Source organism: Bos indicus x Bos taurus, chromosome X (assembly GCF_003369695.1).
Source record: "Bos indicus x Bos taurus breed Angus x Brahman F1 hybrid chromosome X, Bos_hybrid_MaternalHap_v2.0, whole genome shotgun sequence".
Classification (NCBI taxonomy): Eukaryota; Metazoa; Chordata; class Mammalia; order Artiodactyla; family Bovidae; genus Bos; species Bos indicus x Bos taurus.
Genome location: NC_040105.1, coordinates 108,219,829 through 108,240,846, shown reverse-complemented (window position 1 = coordinate 108,240,846; position 21,018 = coordinate 108,219,829). Strand labels below are relative to the sequence as shown.

The following is a 21,018-nucleotide window of genomic DNA, read 5'->3' as shown; positions in this document are numbered from 1 at the left end:
CCCCATGGACGGCAGCACAGCAGGCCTCCCTGTCCATCACCAATTCCTGGAGCTTGCTCAAACTCGTGTCCATTGAGTCAGTGATGCCATCCAGCCGTCTCACCCTCTGTCGTCCCCTTCTCCTCCTGCCTTCAATCTTTCCCAGCATCAGGGTCTTTTCTAATGAGTCAGTTCTTCACATCAGGTGGCCAAAGTATTGGAGCTTCAGCTTCAGCATCAGTCCTTCAAATGAGTATTCATGATTGATTTTATTTAGGATTGACTAGTTTGATCTCCTTGAAGTCCAAGGGACTCTCAAGAGTCTTCTCCAACACCACAGTTTAAAAGCATCAAGTCTTCAGCGCTCAGCTTTTTTTATAGTCCAGCTCTCACATCCATACATGACCACTGGAAAAACCATAGCCTTGATTAGATGGACCTTTGTTGGCAAAGGTCTCTGCTTTTTAATATGCTGTCTAGGTTGGTCATAACTTTTCTTCCAAGTGAAGGAGGAAACAGATAGAACAGGCTCCATCTTGAAAGCAGGACTCCATCTTGGGCCGGACTGTGGCCCAAATATCTGTGGAAACGACATACCAACTGGAAAACCAGGACCCCAAAAGGAAGAGTCCCAGGGCTCGAACCTAGACTCTCCCTAAAAGAATACCCTAATTATCTGTGTAACTGAATAGAATCATAATTCTATTACGCTTATTGGGGTATGACCACAGGCCTATAGATAATTGTCCACTGTTAACCACCTAGACTTAAGGCAAATGAATCATGGGTTAACTTTGTTTCTTTCTTTTCCTTTGTTCAGACTAGTTTCAGGGAATTTGGGGATGTGGGTTTGGGCACAAACACTTAGGGTATATAAGGTTTTCACAAAAACTGGTTGGGATCCTTGGCTGAGAGGAGACCCTTCCTTTGGCCCACGAGTGTAATAAACTGCACTCCACTATCTGCATTGTCTTTCTGAGTGAGTTTGTTTCCCAGAATGCATGTCTACAACACAAGGAGCAAGTGTCTTTTAATTTCATGGCTGCAGTCACCATCTGCAGTGATTTTGGAGCCCAAGAAAATAAAGTCAGTTGCTGTTTCCCTTGTTTACCCATCCACTAATTTGTAAGAATTGTTTCTATGTTCTAGATACTAATCTTGTGTCAGTTACAAATGTTACACATATTTTCTCAGTCTGTGGCCTGCCTTTTCACTTTCTTGAGTCTTTGCTAAACAGAAGTCCCCAATTCTAACATAGTTAAATATACCAAAATTTGTAACGGATTAATGCCTTTTATGCTTGGCTTAAGAAGTCCTTCCCTACCCTGAAGTCAAAAAGATACTTGCCTATATTTTTTATAAGCAAATGGAAAGAATAACTGTGTGGATTCCCTCAATGTAACAAAAGATCAGTATATTATGTATGGCCAAGTAGGGTCTAGTCCAAAAATACAAAGGTAATTCAATGTGACGAAATCTTTTCATAGAAATTATTACTCAGCAAGTTAGAGGAACCAGCTTGATCACATCAGTAGGTGCTAATTACTCATTTGATCAAACTCATTCCTTTAAAAAAGAATATGAACCAGCGACGATGTGGTGAGGGATGAGGAGGACCCCACGTAGAAGAGCACAGCTGGCCCAAGTGTCTCCTGAAGTTGAAGGCCCAGCAGCCGTTTCCCAGACATTCAGAGGATTGTTTATTTGATTTTACCTTCTGTCCCAAAGGCTTGATTTCCCGGTTAGTTGGGTAAACCACAAAAATAAGCTAAAAAGAAATCCTTATGCCTCTGGGAGAACAAACATGGTGGACTGGCTGAGACTGTCAGGACAGAGAGCTGAAGAGAGGAGGAGTGAGTCAAAAAGGACAGTGACTATGAAACTCTCAGTGGTAAAAATATTTATTCTGTGGCCTTTGCCATGGTTGTGAGAAGGTCTCTGTACACAGCTGGTGAAATACTTGCCCTGGCTTTGATGGGCTGTATCCTAATTAATTTCATCTGCTTCCCTCGGAGCTTCCCAAGCAGGTATGCAGAGCACTGCTGGAATGAGCAAGAGAAGGCAACGGCAGCCCACTCCAGTACTCTTGCCTGGAAAGTCTCATGGATGGAGGAGCCTGGTAGGCTGCAGTCCATGGGGTCGCTAGGAGTCGGACACGACGGAGCGACTTCACTTTCACTTTTCACTTTCATGCATTGGAGAAGGAAATGGCAACCCACTCCAGTGTTCTTGCCTGGAGAATCCCAGGGATGGGGGAATCTGGTGGGCTGCCATCTATGGGGTCGCACAGAGTCGGACACAACTGAAGTGACTTAGCAGCAGCAGCAGCTGGAATGAGAGCTGACTTAGGAGAATCCTGTTAGATGGCTGAATCTCGTGAAGCAGTAAATAGTTGCTCTAAGTTAAAATGAGTTGCTAAGCTTGGCTCACCTTAGAGGAATCTTTTCCTTAAGAATAACAGACATAAGAAAAGATTGGCCTGGGAACTTGCTTGGTGGTCCAGTGGCTTAAGACTCCAGGTTCCCAATGTGTGGGATCTAGGTTCCATCCCTGATCAGGGAAATAGATCCCACATGCCTCAACTGAAAAAAAACTTCCTGCATGCTACCATGATGATGGAAGATACCATGTCCAAATAAATATTTTAAAAATAACTAAATAAAAGAACAGCCTGGACAACTCTTAAAAAGAAAGAATATGAGGTAGGGATTATTATACTAGTGAAGTAAATCAGAAGAAGGAGGACAAATACCCATGATATCACTGATATGTGGAATCTAAAATACGACACAAACATCTAAGAAATAGACTGACAGACTTAGAGATCAGACCTGTGATTGCCAAGGCGGAGTGGGGATGGGTAAGGGAAGAATTGGAAGTTTGGGATTCACAGAGGCAAACTCTTTTATATAGGATGGCTAAGAAACAAGGTCCTACTACATAGTACAGGGAGCTATGTTCAATATCTTGTGATAAACCATAATGGAAAACAATATGAGAAAGAACATATATGTGTATAATTGAGTCACTTTGCTGTACAGTGGCAATTACCACAATCAGTATCAGTATCAGTTCAATCTCTCAGTCATGTCCGACTCTTTGCGACCCCATGGACTGCAGCACTCCAGGCCTCCCTGTCCATCACCAACTCCCGGAGTTTACCCAAACTCTTGCCCATTGAGTTGGTGATGCCATCCAATCATCTCCTCCTCTGTCATCCCCTTCTCCTCCTGCCTTCAATCTTTCCCAACATCAGGGTCTTTTCAAATGAGTCAGTTCTTCGCATCAGGTTGACAATCAGAGAAGGGAATTAACACAATATTGTACATCAGCTATATTTCAATAAAATAATTTTTTTAAGAAAGTGCAAGGAAGTGAGACTGTTTTGACTCTTCCAGTGATGTCACAAAGGCAATAAGTTGCATGGAACTCCCCCTCCCCCCCCAGAAAAAAAAAAAAAAACATTTTCAACAAAACTAAGAGACAGAAAGAATGCATAAATTGGGAAAACTGGGGAAAGATGTTAAAATTAAATTGCCAAAAAAACCCCTAAGAGACAGATCTCAGCCCCAAGGCAGTTAGCATTGGCATGCAGAGTCCACAGTGAGGCCGCCCCATCCTGAGATCAGAGCACTCTATCCAAGTCATGAGCTGACTCTGTGACGGTAACCCAATGTCCCTACCAACAGCAAGAGCTATAGGATCCAGAGCACTTCGGGAGGAGACCGAACGGAAGCCAAGCAGGGGATACATATCGTTAAAGGATGAAGAGCATAACAAAGCAGCCAAGGACAGGACATCTCAGAAAACACCCAAAACAAAGTGCACTTCTGTAGCTGAGGGGCTCATCCTCTCGGGGTAATCCTACCTGCTCCCCATAAAGCAGGAGCTTGGAGCAACAGAAAGGAGAAGCCAGGAGCCACTCTGTGGGGAGATGGGGGCAGGGGGGTGGGAGTGTGGAACAGAAAATATCAAACTAACCCAGTGCTCCAGGAGCTCAGAAAACACTCATTTATCAACATCTCCTACAAGTTAGTACTTTTTGTATCCCACTTAAGAAAGTCTTTCTCAACTGCAAACATCATGAAAGTGTTCTCCTGTCGTCTTCTACAAGTTTTGCTATTTTGCCTTTTGCATTTCCAGTACAACTGGAATTGATTTTTGTCCATGGTGTCCGGCAGCGGTCAGGGTTTATTTATTATTTCTTAAAAGAGGGGGAAAAAAAAAGACTTCCAGGTTGCAGACGCTCTGTAGGGTCTAATCCTGAGATCCAGCTTGGTTTTCCAGATCTTTGTTTTGAAGAACTCAGGAAAGCTGGCCAAAATCCTGTTTTCCTTTCAAAGGACACAGCATTGAGATGCAAGTCCCTTTGCCCGCGGGACATTTGCTTCTCCAAGCTTGGGTCTTGGGGCACTTTTAAGTTTTAAGGGAAGTCTGAGAAATTCGTCGGGTCTGCTCACAATGGCCTCCAGGAATAAAGGCCTCTCCAGTGGGGAGGGGCCATTGTGGGTTCGCACACTTGGAAGGCTCTCCCCGCCTCTAGGAACTCAAGGGCATTGAAATGCAAGTCCCTCTGAGGGCGGAAGCATTGACTTATCCCTGTCAGGGCTTGACCATTTTTAAATTGTAAGGGGGCCGGTGGAAATTCTCCGGGCCTGATCTCCATTGCTTCCCAGAGGAAATGCACCTTTTGAGTTCCTGGGGGAGGGGCTGGTGTGGGGTCTCTCACTTGGACCCTTCTTGCATTGCCCCTTCCTTTCCTCTTTCTTTCCAAGTCCCCTCAGCATCTCCCCGCTTTCCCACCACTGCTGGAGAAGCCTTTGCACATACATCTCTGTTTGGGGGGAGCAGGGGTGACCCAAAGGGACATGGAAGGTAAATGCTCCTTTACCATCTTTGGGTCTCCGGCTGGGCCTGGAAATGAAACTAACACAAGACACATTCACAGGAGAAATGCAAACACTTGATTAACCTTTTATGTGAACCTGGCCACCTTCACAATTCAAGGAAGACCCCAAGAAGTGACCAGAACAGGAAACTTTTCTACCTTTCTACCACAAAGGCCTGTTGCATTTGTGAAGCACTGATAAGACACAGAGGTTTGGGCTCAGATGACAGGTGGCATAGGAACCACTTGGCATGCCACAGTGAGACTTAAGGTTGGTACAGTCTTCCAGCCCCCACGCCCGGCCCTGGCGCAGGGAGGCACTTTCACAGGGGAAAAAGACTCAGTGCATTGATGACTTTTCCCTTTTCTGCCTGATGGTGACACTTGAGGAAAGAAGTGTTTTCTTTTCTTTTTCCTCCAGATGGATATTTAAGGAACACATCTCCACTGAAGGAAACGTGTCCTTTCTCCGTGGCTGTGAAGTGTGTTGGAGACACAGAACTGAAAACAATCTCCCAACCAGGAATACCTGGCCACAAAGGCAGAAAAGATAAAAATCAGAATAATCTGTGCAAACACAAGCACCCCGCCAGAGGGATGCTGATGCCAGGGGATTCTCCAAAGGCGTGGGGGACACCCCCCGCCCCCGCGCCCCTAACCTGTAGCTTTGGCCATTTGGAGTCCAGTTGGCTATAGTGAGACCTCTCCCAGGAAGCCAGGAGGTCTGCGGGGGCTGCAGCTTGATTACAATGCAAAACAATGCTCCCCGACCCTGGAGGAGGGGGACATTCCTGAGTCATGAGAGGATTTGCATATATTTAAAAGGAATGAAGAGGAAATTCTGAAAGAAAAGGTCCAGGAGGGGGAGTCTCTCACCTTATCTTCTCCGGGGAGATGGAAGGCTCCTACTCTTCATTTGAATATTTCCAAGGACCACCTCCTTGTGTTATTAAGAAATCGTCACATTACAATACTTCATTATCTCCACTGTCCTTTTAACTTTTTCTGGGCGAGGGGCAAATTGCCAATGCCTGAAGAACCAGCAAGAAAAATGCAAAGCAAAACAATGATCAGAATTACAATAGGATGAATTTCACAATGCAGCCTGATATTTGCCTTGAAATAGAAGAAGCTTTAAATATACCAATGGGAAAAGGTTAAATCAGATTCTTGGGAAGCAACGCACATTTTTTTCCTGTCTTCTATTAATTTTGCTAGCTGTTGTGACCTATTACCCGAGCTTTCTAATAGTTAACTATTTGAGTGTTATTTTGAAGTTCCTCATAAAGTCTTGTCCAATCCAAGTCTAGAGTAGCTTAAGTCTGGGGTTGTATAATTTAAATGTTTAATTAAGAGTGTTCTTGTAAAGCCCAATACATTTCTCCTAAATTTTCATCAAATATGTAAGTAACATCACATTTACATGATAACTGAAGCTCTTCTGTAATTGTTCTATCTTCTCAAATACCATGTCTTGGACATGAAATACAAACACACTCATGGCCATCATCTAGCATCCAAGTCTTAGGAGGCACCAATTCAAGGGCACAGATGGAACCTCTAGAGTTTGAAATCCATGGCCAGATTTGTTTCCAGTCTTAGGACAAACCAGTCCCTTGGGCCATTTTTTTCTTGCATCAGTCCAAATCAATAGTCATAGTGAACCAAGACGTAGATGGCCCCCGCCCCCAGGGTGAGCAATTTGAATTCATTCCCTGTGGACAGAAACTCTAAAATATCAATAACAAGATGATTGAGAAAGGAGGCTAAGCCTTGCCCAGATAAGGGAGAAGAGACCACACATTTCTCAGTCTCAAAGTCAAGGATACCTTCCCAACTAGAAGGCTCCTTGGAGGTTAAAAGGGGAGTGATGCTAAGGCTATTTACAGTCCTTTTTGCTGGATTCCATCTTGGTTGAAAGATGCACACACACGTGGGAGGATCTTGAGATAAGCCAAATACAGACTCAGAACCAGGCAAATCAAGATGATTGGCCAAAGGAAATCCAGAAGAAATGACCCATAAAGGTGATTTAAACTACCACGAAGGTGAGACTCTCTCTGAGTGCACCTGTGTTGTTGCAGAAACCAGTACTCGAGAAACCAAACACCATACTCGGAGAGTTGGAGAATTCAGGTTTATTACGCCGGCGGGCCCAGAGGAGTTAACACTCCAAGCTCTGAGCCCCAGACCAAAGGGGTTACAGAGTTTTTATACACAGACTGTAGTGGGCAACACTGGCTGTTAATAGGCTCATTTAAACTAAGGGGTTTCATGCACGAGAGAACAGCAGTCAAGATGGGGAGGGGGATGTCTGACTTTTACACAGACAGGTATGATTAAGCAGGTTTGCAAGGGCCTGGCAGTTGCAAAGAGCAGAACAAGGGTGAGTGAGATAATCTCCAGTTCCTACTATTGTAAGTCCCCACTTTCTGAGACTGCATGACCTATGTGATCTAGACTTTGCAAGGAGCAAGCTGAGTTACAGAGGCAGATGAGCAAGAGGTTATGTAAATTTTAACTCTTCCTTTTCAGTGTGTCTGTCTACATGTATTATACTCTCTTCCTCCTAATAAACTCTTTACTCGTTTCACTGCTTTCCATCTTTGTGGGAATTCTTTTCTGCAAAGTCAAAGGGCCAGGGCCTTGTCACTGATCACTGGTCTGTTGTGGTTGTTGTTCAGTCACTCAGTTGTATGTGACTCTTTGTGAACCCATGGACTCCAGCACACTAGGCTTCTGTGTCCTTCACTATCTCCCAGTGCTTGCTCAAATTCATGTCCATTGACTCAGTTACACTATCTAACCATCTCATCCTCTGCCACTCCCTTCTCCCTTTGCCCTCAATCTTTCCCAGCACTAGGATCTTTACCAGTGGGCTCTTCACATCAAGTGGCCAAAGGATTGGAGCTTCAGCTTCAGCATCAGTCCTTCCAATGACTATTCAGGGTTGATTTCCTTTAGAATGGACTGGTTGGATCTCCTTGCAGTCCAAGGGACTCTCAAGAGTCTTCTCCAGCACCACAGTTCAAAACCATCAGTTCTTTGGTGTTCAGCCTTCTTTACGGTCCAACTTTCACATCCATATATGACTACTGGAAAAACCGTAGCTTTGACTAGACAGACATTTGTCAGCAAAATGAAAATGAAAATACAGCATAGCAAAATGTGTGGGACACAGCTAAAGCAGTGCTGTGAGGGAAATTTATAGCACTAAATGCATACCTCAGAGAAGAGAAGTCTCAAATCAATTACCTGAACTCCCACCTCCAGAAAGTAGAAAAAGAAACACAAAATGAACTGAAAGCAAGCCAAAGGCAGGAAACAATACACATGGGACCAGAAATCAAGGACAGGGGAAGCAGAAAAACTAATGAAAAAATTAATGAAAGAAAAGATAAGTATGATTGACAAACCTTTAGAAGATTGACAGAGAAAAAAAGGAGAAGAAACAAATGATGAGTATCAGGAATGAAATGGGGGATATCACCACAGACCCTTCAGGCATCAAAAGGATCAGGAATTCTACCAGTAACTTACATGAATGTGACAATTTAAATAGAAATGGAAACGGACAGGGACTTCCCTGGTGGTCCAGTGGTTAGGACTCTGCACCTCCACCAGGGGGCCCTAGTTTGATCCCTGGTCAGGGAACTAAGATCGTCCAAGATGTGCTGCAAAGCCAAAAATTAAAATAAAAAAAAGAAATGGAAATGGATCAATTCTTCAAAAACACAAACTCCTGGGACTCCCCTGGTGGTCCAGTAGCCAAGACTGTAACTCCACCATCCCAGTTCAGGGGCCAGGGTTCTATCCCTGGTTGGGGAACTAGACCACTAGACCGCACGTGCCACAACTAAGACCTGGCTCAGCAAAACAAGACCAAACCCACGAACTACCAAGGCTCACTCAATATAAAATAAATACTTTGGATAGTTCTATAACTATTAAGGAAATTGAATTGATGATTTAAAATCTCCCCTGGTGGTCCTGTGGCTAAGACTCTGTGCTCCCAGTGCAGCGTTAAGTTCAATCCTTGATCATGGAACTCGATCCCACATGCCACAAATGAAGATCGTACATGTTGCAGCGAAGACCCAGTATAGCCAAATAAATATGAATAAATAAATAAAAGCAAAAAAAAAAAAAAAAAAAACCCTTTAACAACCCCATACCCTAGGGCTGCTCTCACCTTCTGAGAGGGACCTCTTTCAAAAAAAAATTTCCTCCAAATAGAAACTTCTAGTCACAGATGGTCTCAGTGGAGAATTCTGGCAAACATTTAAAGAAGAATTAATATCCATTCTTCACAATCTCTTCCAGAAAATAGAAGAGGAGGAAGTACTTCTTAAATTATTTTATGAGGCTAGTATTACCCTGACACCAAAACTAGGCAAAGAAAATTTTAAAAGAAAAAACTACAAACCCATATTCCTCAAGAACCTAGACACAAAAAAAGCTTCACAAAATATTGGTGAATGGAATTCAGCAAAATATAGAAAGACATATATCATGGCCAAGGAGAATCTTATTCCGGAAATACAGGCTGGTCCAATATTTGAAAATTAGTCAGTGCAGCTCATATGAACAGCCTAAAGAAGAAAAATTCACATGATTATGTTAATGGATACAGAAAAAGCATTTGGCAAAATTCAGCACCTATTCATGATTCAGAACTCTCAGAAAAATAGGAATAGAGGAGGACTTTCCTGAATTTGATTAAGAGCATCTACAAAAATCACCTCCAATAGATGGTGAAGGACAGGGAAGCCTGGCATTCTGCGGTCCATGAAGTCGCAAAGAGTCGGACATGACTGAGCGACTAAACAACAACAAAAATCCTACAGTTAACATTATACTTAAAGGTGAAACACTGTTTTTCCCTTAAGATCTAGAGGGAACAAAACAAGGATGTCTGCTCTCACTACCCTTATTCAAGATAGTGCTAGAAGTCCTAGCTAGTGCATTAAGGCAAGAAAAGGAAATAAAAGGCATACAGATCAGAAAGGAAGAAATACAGCTGTACCAATTTGTAGGTGACATAGTTGTCTATGTGTAAAATCTCAAAGTGTGTACCAAGAAGCTCCTAGAATTAATACAGGAAATTTAACGAGGCTGCAGAATACCACAAAAATCAGTTGTATTTCTATATACTAAATATAAACATGTGGACACCAAAATCTACAATGCAATATCATTTAGGGACTTGCCTGGCAGTCCAGTGTTAAGACTCTCTGCTTCCACTGCAGGGGGCACAGGTTGGATCCCTGGTCAGGAAACTTAGATCCCACTTGCCACTGGGCAACTAAGTCCAAGCACCACAACTAGGGAGTCCGTTGTGATGCAACAAAAGATCCTGCATGATGCAACTAAGATCCAGCACAGCCAGAACAAACAAACACATTTTAAACGTTCAGAGTAGTTTTAAAAAATAAAATAAACCTTGACCTAAGTCTCTAAGCTTCACACTATATTCTCAAAATTAACTCAAAATGGATCATGGACATAAATATAAAACTTTCAAGGGAAAAAAAAGAGAAAACCTTTGGGACCTAGGGCTAGGCTAAGAGTTCTTAATTTGACACCAAAAGAATGATCCATGCCACCTGGGAAGACCATCCATACAAGAAAACATTAATAAATCAGGCTTCATTAGAATTTAAAAGCTTTTGCATTCTGAAAGACTCTGTTAAGTGAGAGCATGAAAAGACCAACTACCGACTGGGAGAAAATACTTACAAACCATATATCTGAGAAAGGATTAGTATTGTAAATATATTAAGAACTCAAAACCCAACAGTAAATCAATCCAAGTAGAAAATGGGCAAAAGATATGAAAAGATCTTTCACCAAAGAGGGTACACTGATGGCCACTAAGCTCATGAAAAGATGTTCAGCATCATTGTCCAATAGGAGAAGGCAAACTAAAATCATAATGAGATTATCACTACACGCCTGTCAGAATAGTAAAATAAAAAAATCGTGACAACGCCAAATGTCAGTGAGGGTACAGAGAACTGAATCACTCCTATGTGCTGATGGGAATGCAAAATGGTACAGCCTCTATGGAGAACAGTTTGGCAGGTTTCTTATAAAAGTAAACATGCAACTACTGTATGACCTAGCAATTGTAGTCCTGGGCATTTATGCTAGAGAATATAGATTTACTTTCACACAAAAATCTGTACATGAATGTTTATAGCAGTATGTAGCTCCTTTATAATAGCCCAGAATTGTGAAGAACTCCAATGTCTTTCAATAATGGATGATTAAAGAACTGTGGTCCATCTACACTATGGAGCCCTCAGAAATACAAAGGAAGGAACTAGTGATACGCTCAATAATTTGGAAGAATCTCCAGAGGATTGTGCTCAGTGTTGAAAAGCAATCCCAGGACTTCCCTGGCAGGCCATTGGTTAAGATTCCAGGTGTCTACTGCAGTGAGCACGGGTCCCTAGTTAAGGAAATAAGATTCTATGTGCTGCACAGCTAAAAACAAAACCAAACAGATCTTGATTACCAAGGAATATGGAAGGGCTGGAGGCAGGGGAAATGGGGTGTGATTATAAAAGGGACAGAAGGGAATCTCGAGGTGATGGAAAGGTAGTGTTGTAGCCATGCATTCCGGGAAACAAACTCACTCAGAAGGCCAGTGCAGATAGTGGAGTGCAGCTTATTACAGAGTCTCCTCTTAGCCAAGGACCCCGAACAGTTTTTGTGAAAACCTTATATACCCTAAGTGTATGTGTCCAAACCCACCTCCCCAAATTCCCTGAAACTAGTCTGAACAAAGGAAAAGAAAGATACAATGAAAGTTAACCCATGATTCATACGCCTTAAGCTTAGGTAGTTAACAGTGGACAATTATCAATAGGCCTGTGATCATACCCCAATAAGCATAATAGAATGTATGATTCTATTTGGTTACACAGATAATTAGGATATTCTTTTAGGCAACAGAGAGTCTAGGTATGAGCCCTGGGGCTCTTTCTTCCAGGGACCTGGTTTTCCAGTTGGTATGTTGTTTCCACAGATACTGGGCATATAGCTCAAAGTCCACAGTCCGGCCCAAGATGGAGTCCTGCTTTCAAGATGGAGCCTGTTCTGTCTGTTTCCTCCTTCAGTATCTTGGCTGGATCAGTGTCACTACCTATTTGTGAAATCACAATATAAAAAACAGAAAAAAGATTTAAATTGGCAGTTTACTAAAGAAAACATATGAGTGGATAATAAACATGTGAAAAACAATGCATCCTATTTATCCCTCAGGCAACAGAATTTTTATTTCTTTGGCTGCACCGGGTCTTAGTTGTGGCATGTAGAGTCTTTAGCTGCAGCATGTGGGATATAGTTCCCCAACCGGGGACTGAACCCAGATCCCTTGCATTGGGAGTGTGGAGTCTTGGCAACTGGACCACCAGGGAAGTCCCAGGAAACACCACTGAAAACCAGAATGAGATATCACTTTACACTCACTGGAATGGCCAGGATAAAAACAATTGTTGGAGAGGCTGTGGAGAGATCGGAGCTCTCATCTATTGTTGGTGGCTCTGATGGTTAACTTTCTGTGCCCAGCAGAGCACAAAGTCAAGGGATTAGGAAGCTTCCAGCCCCTGATGCCCACAGCCGCGAATCCTGGCTGCAAGAGAAACAGCTCCATACACCGAACGCTGAGTCAAAATGTACACAGCTTTGTATACACAGCCTTCTGGAGACCCTGGCCTTGCCTCAGAGGTGTCGCCACCCAGCTGGAATGACAACTGAGTCTGAAAGAGGGCCTGCCACCCTCCTACCCACCAAGCCAGCTGTTTCACGCTAGAGGGTGACACCAGTCAATTCCATGGCAGAGGAGGCCACACTGACTGTCCATTCCAGTAAGGACAAAACGCTACCCCTTGCATCATGGAATGAATACCATATGCAATAATATTTAAAGGGCTTTAATTTGGTAAATTATCTTGCTTCTGGTTTATCTTGTTGAATTTAGGTCAGATTGCCAATTTACTTGCTGGGCACAATGTATATATCGACTATTTTAACGTTTTATGTTAATAAAGCTCATGGTAGAGAGCAACGATATATTGTCAAGAGTGGAGGAAGGGTTTTTAAAGGAATTGTCACACAATCAAGATATTCATTTTGCTCTTTGATCTAAAAGGAAGCAAGTGATGCTGTATTTTTGAAATTCCTCTTTGATCTTTCATCAGGAGTCAGTTTCAGCAAATATCTTGGAAAGTTGTAGTCCTATGTAAAGAATCTTTTAGAGAGATGCAAATCAAAACTGGGACAACATATCTTCTCACGTAGGTCAGAATGGCCTTCATCAACAAATCTACAAATAGGGAATTCCCTGGTGGTCCTGCGGTTAGGACTCCACTCTTTCCTCCAGAGACAATCTATACTTGCATCTGGTGGACAGCTGGTACATGAGAAATCCCGGATTTCCTGAATCCAGTTTCTGGGGATTGAAATAGCTCAGATCTTGAGTATAGTCCCTTAGGGGACAGGACTGCAGTCTTGTCAAGGGCTATTCTAGTTCCACCTTACACTCACTCTTAGACCTTTGGTGGGCCCTGAACTCCAGGTTTGGACCCTCTGCCCTGTAAGTCTGTCCACAGCTCTGCTCAGCTTCTCTGACCCCGTGGGACCCAAGCAGGTGGCCTTAGAGGATAAACATCCTTAAATGCTGAGCTCATGTCTCTCTCACTTTGCTCCCTCTTCCATACCTTGGCCTCATGAGTCTTCACTACCTGTTATCACTTGCACGTTTTCCAGCAAATGTTTTCATGCGTTGTTGAGCTTGCCTAGTTGTTCTCAGTGAAAGCTGGGGTTCAGATGGCTTACTCTGTCCTTGCTGGCCACAGAAGTCACTCAGCCTCATGCTTTGAGGCTCTCTTTATGACACTGGGTCTACATGTAAATCTTTTGTTTGGTTGGTTGTTTTTTTTTTTTTTGCTTGTGCCCTATAGCCTGTGGGATCTTAGTTCTCCCACCAGGGACTGAACCCAGCAAAAGCACAGAGTCCCAACCCCTGGGCCCACAGTGCTCCCTAGTGTCCTACCTGCTTCTCCCTGTCACCGAAAATAAAGCTACAGCAAACTTTGTCTCACATGACAGCATATACCTTGGATCTTAGGTGACACAGTATTATAGGGTCTTAGGCCAGGTGTGTACATACTTAATTGAACTAGATACTGACAAATTCTTCTCCACAATGACCGTGCCAGTCCGTATTTCCAGCAGCAGTACACAAAGGCTCCTGTAGCCCTACATCTCTGCCAGCATTTATTTCATATTATCTGTGCTTGTGTGTGTTTGCCAGTCTAATGGGTAGAAATGGTATCTCACTGTTGTTTTCATGTGATATACATTTCTCTGATAATCGCTGGGCTTGAGCATCTTCTTTTGATGCTTCTCGGCATTGGGGGTTTAATTTAGGATATAATACAGAGAATTGATTAGCCAGGCAGCAGGAGGCAATGGCCACAGGGAGCCTGTGCCACCTTCAAGGCTGGAAGAACTCAAGAAAGAGCTTGGATACAGGCCTCAAAGCTCAGGGAAGGAGCCCTGCAGAGTTGGAAATCAGAGCCCAGGGAGAGGGTGCCGCCAAGCTATTGCCAAGTGGCTGTTGCCAAGGCTTGGGGGAAGGGTCAGGTCAACCGGAGGAACCAAAGGCAGACAGGACTCCAACCTTTCAGTCTTCCTCTAGGGCGCCTACTTGTGGAAGCCAACAGACAGACAGTCAGAAGAGGAGGAAGTATTGAAAGCCCAGTGTGGCCGAGCTCTGGGTTTGTATGCCTTTCAGCTTCTCAGTCTCAGTCCGAACCCTTCTACATGTATTTGAACTTCCATCAGCAATGGTGATGACTGTATGTTTCTGCTGGACCAAATGCCAGCATCCTCCCTAAAAATATGCTCCACCCTCTCCCCAAGGAGGAGAGAGGCCAATCCCCAAGTGCCTTTTTTTTTTTTTTTAATCTGAGTTCCCTGACCAGTGATTGAACCTGGGCTCCAGCAGTGAGAGTGCCAAACTCTAACCACTGGACTGCCAGGGAATTCCCCGCAAAGCCTTTTTAATCATCTCTGATGACAGCCATGGTGTTGATAATGTTAATTTCTCCTCTAAATGTCATAGTTCCACTTGAATAGTCTGTGATCCAGAGACTAAATTGTAAAGTTATGCATCAAAAGGATTGCTATATAAAGTAATAAGAGGGAGGGAGAGGAAGCAGAAAATTTAATTCTATTTCAGTATGGGCAAAGGACCCGAATAGACATTTTTCCAAAGACATCCAGATAGCCAACAGGTTCATGGAAAGATGCACACCACTAATCATCAGAGAAATGCAAATCAAAGCCACCATGAAAGATCACCTCACACCTGTCATAAAGGCCATCACCAAAGAGACAAGAGATAACAAGTGTTAGCGAAGATGTAGAGAAAAGGGAAGACTTCTGTACTGCTGGTGGGAATGTAAATTGGTGCAACTACTTTGGAAAACAGTATGGAAGTTCCTCCAGAAATTAAAAATAGAGTTGCCAGGCCAGCGCGTGGCTCCCGCCGCCTCTCGTCTCTCTCCCGGCCCCTCAGGCTGATTCGCCAAGATGACCAACACAAAGGGAAAGAGGCAGGGCACCTGCTACATGTTCTCCAGGCCTTTCAGAAAACATGGAGTTGTTCCTTTGGCCACATACATGCGAATCTACAGGAAGGGTGATATTGTAGATATCAAGGGAATGGGTACTGTTCAAAAAGGAATGCCCCACAAATGTTACCATGGCAAAACTGGAAGAGTCTACAGTGTCACCCAGCATGCTGTTGGCATCATTGTAAACAAACAAGTTAAGGGCAAGATTCTTGCCAAGAGAATTAATGTGCGTATCGAGCATATTAAGCACTCTAAGAGCCGAGATAGCTTCTTGAAACGTGTGAAGGAAAATGATCAGAAAAAGAAGGAAGCCAAAGAGAAAGGGACTTGGGTTCAGCTGAAGCGCCAGCCTGCTCCACCCAGAGAAGCACACTTTGTGAGGACCAATGGAAAGGAACCCGAACTGTTGGAGCCCATTCCCTATGAATTCATGGCCTGATGGGTGTAAAAATAAAGACCTGGACTGTGCAAATGAAAAAAAAACAAATAGAGTTGCCAGAACTTCCCTTGTGGTCCAGTGATTAAGGCTCTAAGCTTGGTTGGGGAACTAGGATCCTGAATGCCCCAGTGATAGCAACAACACTAGGTGCTCAGTCATGTCCAACTCTTTGCGACCCCATGGACTATAACCTTCAGTCTCCTCTGTCCTTGGAATTCTCCAGGCAAGAATACTGGAGTGGGTTGCCATTCACTTCCCCAGGGAATCTTTTCAACCTAGGATCGAACCTGGGTATCCTGCATTGCAGGCAGATTCTCTACCATCTGAGCAATCAGGAAAGCCCCATGATGTGGCCAAAAGTTAAAAAAAATAATTAAAAAAAGATAGAATTGCCATAGGATCCAGCAATTCCATTTCTGGGTATACATTGGAAGGAAATCAAATCACTATCTTGATGAGTTTTCTGCACATCCATGTCACAGCAGCATTACTCACAATAACCAAGACGTGGAAACAAGCTGAGTGTCCTTCGGGGGATGAATGGATAAAAAAGATATAGTATATAATATATATATAATGGAATATTACTCAGCTATGAAAAATAACGAAATCTTGCCACTTGGGACAATGTGGGTATACCTTGAGGGCACTATGCTCAATGAAATAAATCAGACAGAGAAAGACAAATACTGTGTAATTTCATTTCTGTGTAGACTCAAAAAAAGCTGAAGAGATAGAATGGGAAGGATGGTGTTTTTCAGGGGCTGAGGTAAAAGAAGACCTGGTGATCAAGGGCACAGACTTCTGGTTAGAAGATGAATAAGTTCTCAGATCTAAGGTAAAGCACGGTAACTAGAGTTAATACTACCGTAGTGTACACTTGAAAGTTGCTATGAGTAGATTTTAAACGTTCTCACCACCACAACAACAAAATGAAAATTCTGTGAGGTGGAGAATGTGTTCGTTAACTTTATTGTGGTCAACATTTTGCAACACATACATGTACCAAATCATGCTGTACACCTTCAACTTACACAATGATCTCTCAATAAAGTTGGGGGGAAAATTGTGAAAAATTAGCTGTGCCACTCCAAGCTCTGCCTACTTGGAGAATTTTCCTTTGCTGCCTCTCCAGAGGAGAATGGTTATCGGAAAAAAGAGGGCCTGGCCTTTCTATAAAACCCTAGAGTTCTGCACAGTGATCCCCTATCAGTGCTGGGCAGAGACTCCACACAGCCTCACCAATTCCCACAGACATTTTGAGCATTATTGGATCTGCTGGGTCATAGGCCCAGTTGGAAGTGAGAGAGCAGCCTGGATTCACTGCAGAGTTATCTCCTGCCCAGATCCCCACACAAAACAGGCAGCCTCACGAGTTACACAGTTGATGGGTCAACGTGGCACACTTGCCTGTGATATATATTCCACGATCCCAAAGAGTACAACCAGACATTTTTAGAGGTGGCTGATATAGGTGCAGCTGTCTTTCACCTTGAAGAGGGTAACTTTACATTCTGTACAGCACTGAGCTTCCAGAAACTTCAGTGAGGTTTTACATCCCTAGATTTTAATGGAGTAAATCTCCCACTTTCTAGTCTGTGTATGTCTTACAAAGCATCTCTAGTACTCTCTGCTTCTTGCTCATCAGATTAAATCAGGATGATGTCATCAGTGCAGTGGACCAGTAGATTTTGTGAGAAATGTGAGATAGTCCTGAGTCTCTGAGCAGTACGTTATGTCAGAGAGGAGGAGAGGTGACTTGACCCTTAAGTGTGCTATTGGCCCTGCCAGAAACAAAATGCTTCTGATGGACTTCATGTATTAGAAAAGAAAAGAAAAAAAGTGAAGTTGTTCTGCTGCTGCTGCTGCTGCTAAGTCGCTTCAGTCATGTCCAACTCTGTGCGACCCCATAGACGGCAGCCCACCAGGCTTCCCCATCCCAGGGATTCTCCAGGCAAGAACACTGGAGTGGGTTGCCATTTCCTTCTCCAATGCATGAAAGTGAAAAGTGAAAGTGAAGTCGCTCAGTCGTGTCCAACTCTAGCGACCCCATGGACTACAGCCTACCAGGCTCTTCTGTCCATAGGATTTTCCAGGCAAAAGTACTGGAGTGGGGTGCCATTGCCTTCTCCGAAGTTGTTCAGTCATGTCTAACTCTTTGCGACCCCACGGACTGTAGCCCACCAGGCTCCTCCATCCATGGAATTTTCTAGGCAAGAGTACTGGAGTGGGTTGCCATTTCCTTCTCCAGGGGATCTTCCTGACCAAGGGATCAAACCTGGGTCTCCCGCATTGCGGGGCTGATGCTTTACTGTCTGAGCCACCAGGGAATCCCTTTGCATATTGGTATGGAGTAAAATAGTCAATAGGCCAATAGCTGCATAGCAGGGACCAGGGGTTGTGTGATTACTGCTTTGGGAAAGAAACTCTATCTGAAACAGCAGCTATCATTGGAGTCACTGCCTGATGAAGTTGAAATCAGTCTGTAGTCTTTCTCCAAGATCCATCCACCTTCTGCACAGACTCAAATAGATAAATGGGGATACGAGCCATGTCATCCCAACCGTAACTTTCAAATCAAGGCAGAAATACCTGCAATTCCCACTAGCAATTACATCTTTGTGTTCCTGCCCCTGCAGCAGCCAAGGTTGTGCTGGCATCTTGATCTCATCGAACTTAGGCCACAGTGGAGTCCAAGTTGAAGTCATCCAACCAAGTAGTCAGTTAGAGTCCCTGCCAGCTACATGGGTTAACATGAATATAGACTCTCCAATAAATGCACCCAGCTCAATAAATTGTATCTAATCCAACATTACATTCCACCCTTTTGGTATAACATCCTTAAAATCCACTCTCACACAAATGCTCCCAGATGTCTGTCAGTAATAACTAGCAAAAATCTTACTATTCTTTTCGGGTTAAAGATGTTTCCTCTTGGGTCTTCCCTGTGCCCACACCCCCAGAGAATGCTGAGACTGGGCCCTCCTCACAGGTCTAATGGCCAACGGGTCTCGTGCAGAATGGGTATCCCCTTGCAAAGCATTGGAGGGCTTCCACAACAGCCCTAAAAGTTCTCTTAAATAAAATAAAAAAAGAAAGAAAGAAAAAAAAAAAGTTCTCTTACTTTTTGTAGCCATGGAGCTGAAACGTGCTGCAAGTCAAGCACAGAGTTTGATCGTGCAGGTTGAAGAATCACAGTGTTGACTTAATTCCCAGCCTCTTTGGGTTTTTCATGTGAGAGGTGGAGCCGTGAGTGGTGAGGAGCAAATGATACCTTCAAGCCACAAGATGAGATTCCTGATGCCACCCTTGTTACCAGTTTCTCCATCGGTCTAGTTTCAACCAATCAGGAAGCAGAAGCGAAGGCAGGTCCTTCCCCGGGTTCCTGAGAGGGAATAATAATAATAAATGAAAAGTCACTTGGTCGCATCCGACTCTTTGCAACTCCATGGACTATACAGTCTAGGGAATTCTCCAGGCCAGAATACTGGAATGGGTAGCCTTTCTCTTCTCCAGGGGATCTTCCCAACCTAGGGATCGAACCCAGGTCTCCCGCATTGCAGGCGGATTCTTTACCAGTTGAGCTACAGAGGGAATAGGGCCTTGCCAACTCCTCAATCCTGCACATCCAGCCTCCATAGCTGGGAGACAACACATTTCTACTGGTGAAGCCCCTCAGCTTGTAGTCCTTGGTCACAGCCGCCCCCACAAACTCATACAGCCCCTAAGGCTGGAACAAAAAGCAGGATTGCAACTCCTCAAACTTAGCCACATTGATGGGGGTCCTGAGAGGACCAGTGTCCAGGTAGGGGCAGAGCCTAGCCAATGCTGGGGTCTTCAGGCTCAGAAAAGAGCCCCAGGGGGGCCCCAAAAAGAGGGGCATTTGTCACCTGGCATGGGTGCCTTGGTTTGAGGATGCAACAAAGCACAGCCCCTCTTGTCTTCAAGGCCAGAGGAGGGGTGAAGGAGGACTTGTGAGGGTGATGCTTCCATGAAAGCACACCCTTTCTTCCTCCTTGGGCCTCGCAGTCTCCCTCTAACAGCCTCTGAGAGCAGAGCTTGGGATGGGGCCAGCTAGCCAAGCAGGAATGGGATTTGCAGTCTCCGCTCTAGAGTCAAGATGCAGAGGAGAGCAAAGTCAGTTGGCACTCAAGAGACAAGAGCTTAATACCTGGCCTAGTCACGCTCATCCTGGGGCATGCACCTCCAAGAAAGGACTGCATAGATCCACTTTACCCAGAACAGCCAGAGCTTGGAAACAACCCTTTGTCCACCAATAGGCACATGGATGTGTAAACTGTGGGAAGTCCACACCATTCCCCAGCAGGGCATGGGAGGGAAGATGCCATAAGCGGGGCTGTGTCTGGAACAAGTAGTGGGTAGGGGCATATAGGGCTTTCTGTGTTGCCAGTGTTGCGAGTGGTGGATTCAAAAGTGCCAACTTCAGGTGCGCACTTTATGTCGTGCATGCTAAGTCCCAGTGACAACATTTTGGGGGGATGTTAGGGCAGTGAAATTACTCTGTATGATACCGTACATTTGTCCAAATTCACAGAACATCCAACACCAAGAGTGAATGCTAATGGCAGCTGTGGACTTCAGTTAATGATAACAAATCACTATTGGGTCATCAGTTGTAAGAGATGGAAGAGGGGAATAAAGAGGGAAACTGGTGAGGAACTGAAATCTACGCTGAAATTCTCTACTCACCACTCAATGTTTCTGTAAACCTAAAAGTGTTCTAGAAAACAAAGTCTGTAAGTTTTTTTTAACCATCCAGAAAGGCAGCCCAGGGTTGACATGGCAGCTGCATCTCATCAGGACCCTGGGCTTTTTCTATGTTGCTGCTCTGTCATCGTCAACAGCCAACTTCCACTCTCCCAGGCTGGCCAGGAGATGGAGCCAGGCAGGGAAAGACACACTGTGCTTCTTTCAGGGCACAGCCCCGTGCTTCCATCCCAGTGGCCCCACCTAGGTGCAAAGGAGTCTGGGAAATGCATCTTCAGCTCAGTGAAGACATTCTATTGTTATGTAAGAACAAGAAGACACGTCTTGGGGCCAAG

At 44.2% G+C, this 21,018-nt stretch overlaps 1 protein-coding gene across 1 annotated transcript; it reads left to right on the top strand.

The window, feature by feature from the left end:
• Window positions 1-15,444: 15,444 nt before the first annotated feature.
• Window positions 15,445-15,984, top strand: LOC113887488 (60S ribosomal protein L21-like). Its single transcript, XM_027534622.1, has one exon. It carries the CDS (start codon window positions 15,473-15,475, stop codon window positions 15,953-15,955), a length of 483 nt encoding a protein of 160 aa, XP_027390423.1. The 5' UTR covers window positions 15,445-15,472; the 3' UTR covers window positions 15,956-15,984.
• The last annotated feature ends 5,034 nt before the right edge of the window (window positions 15,985-21,018 follow it).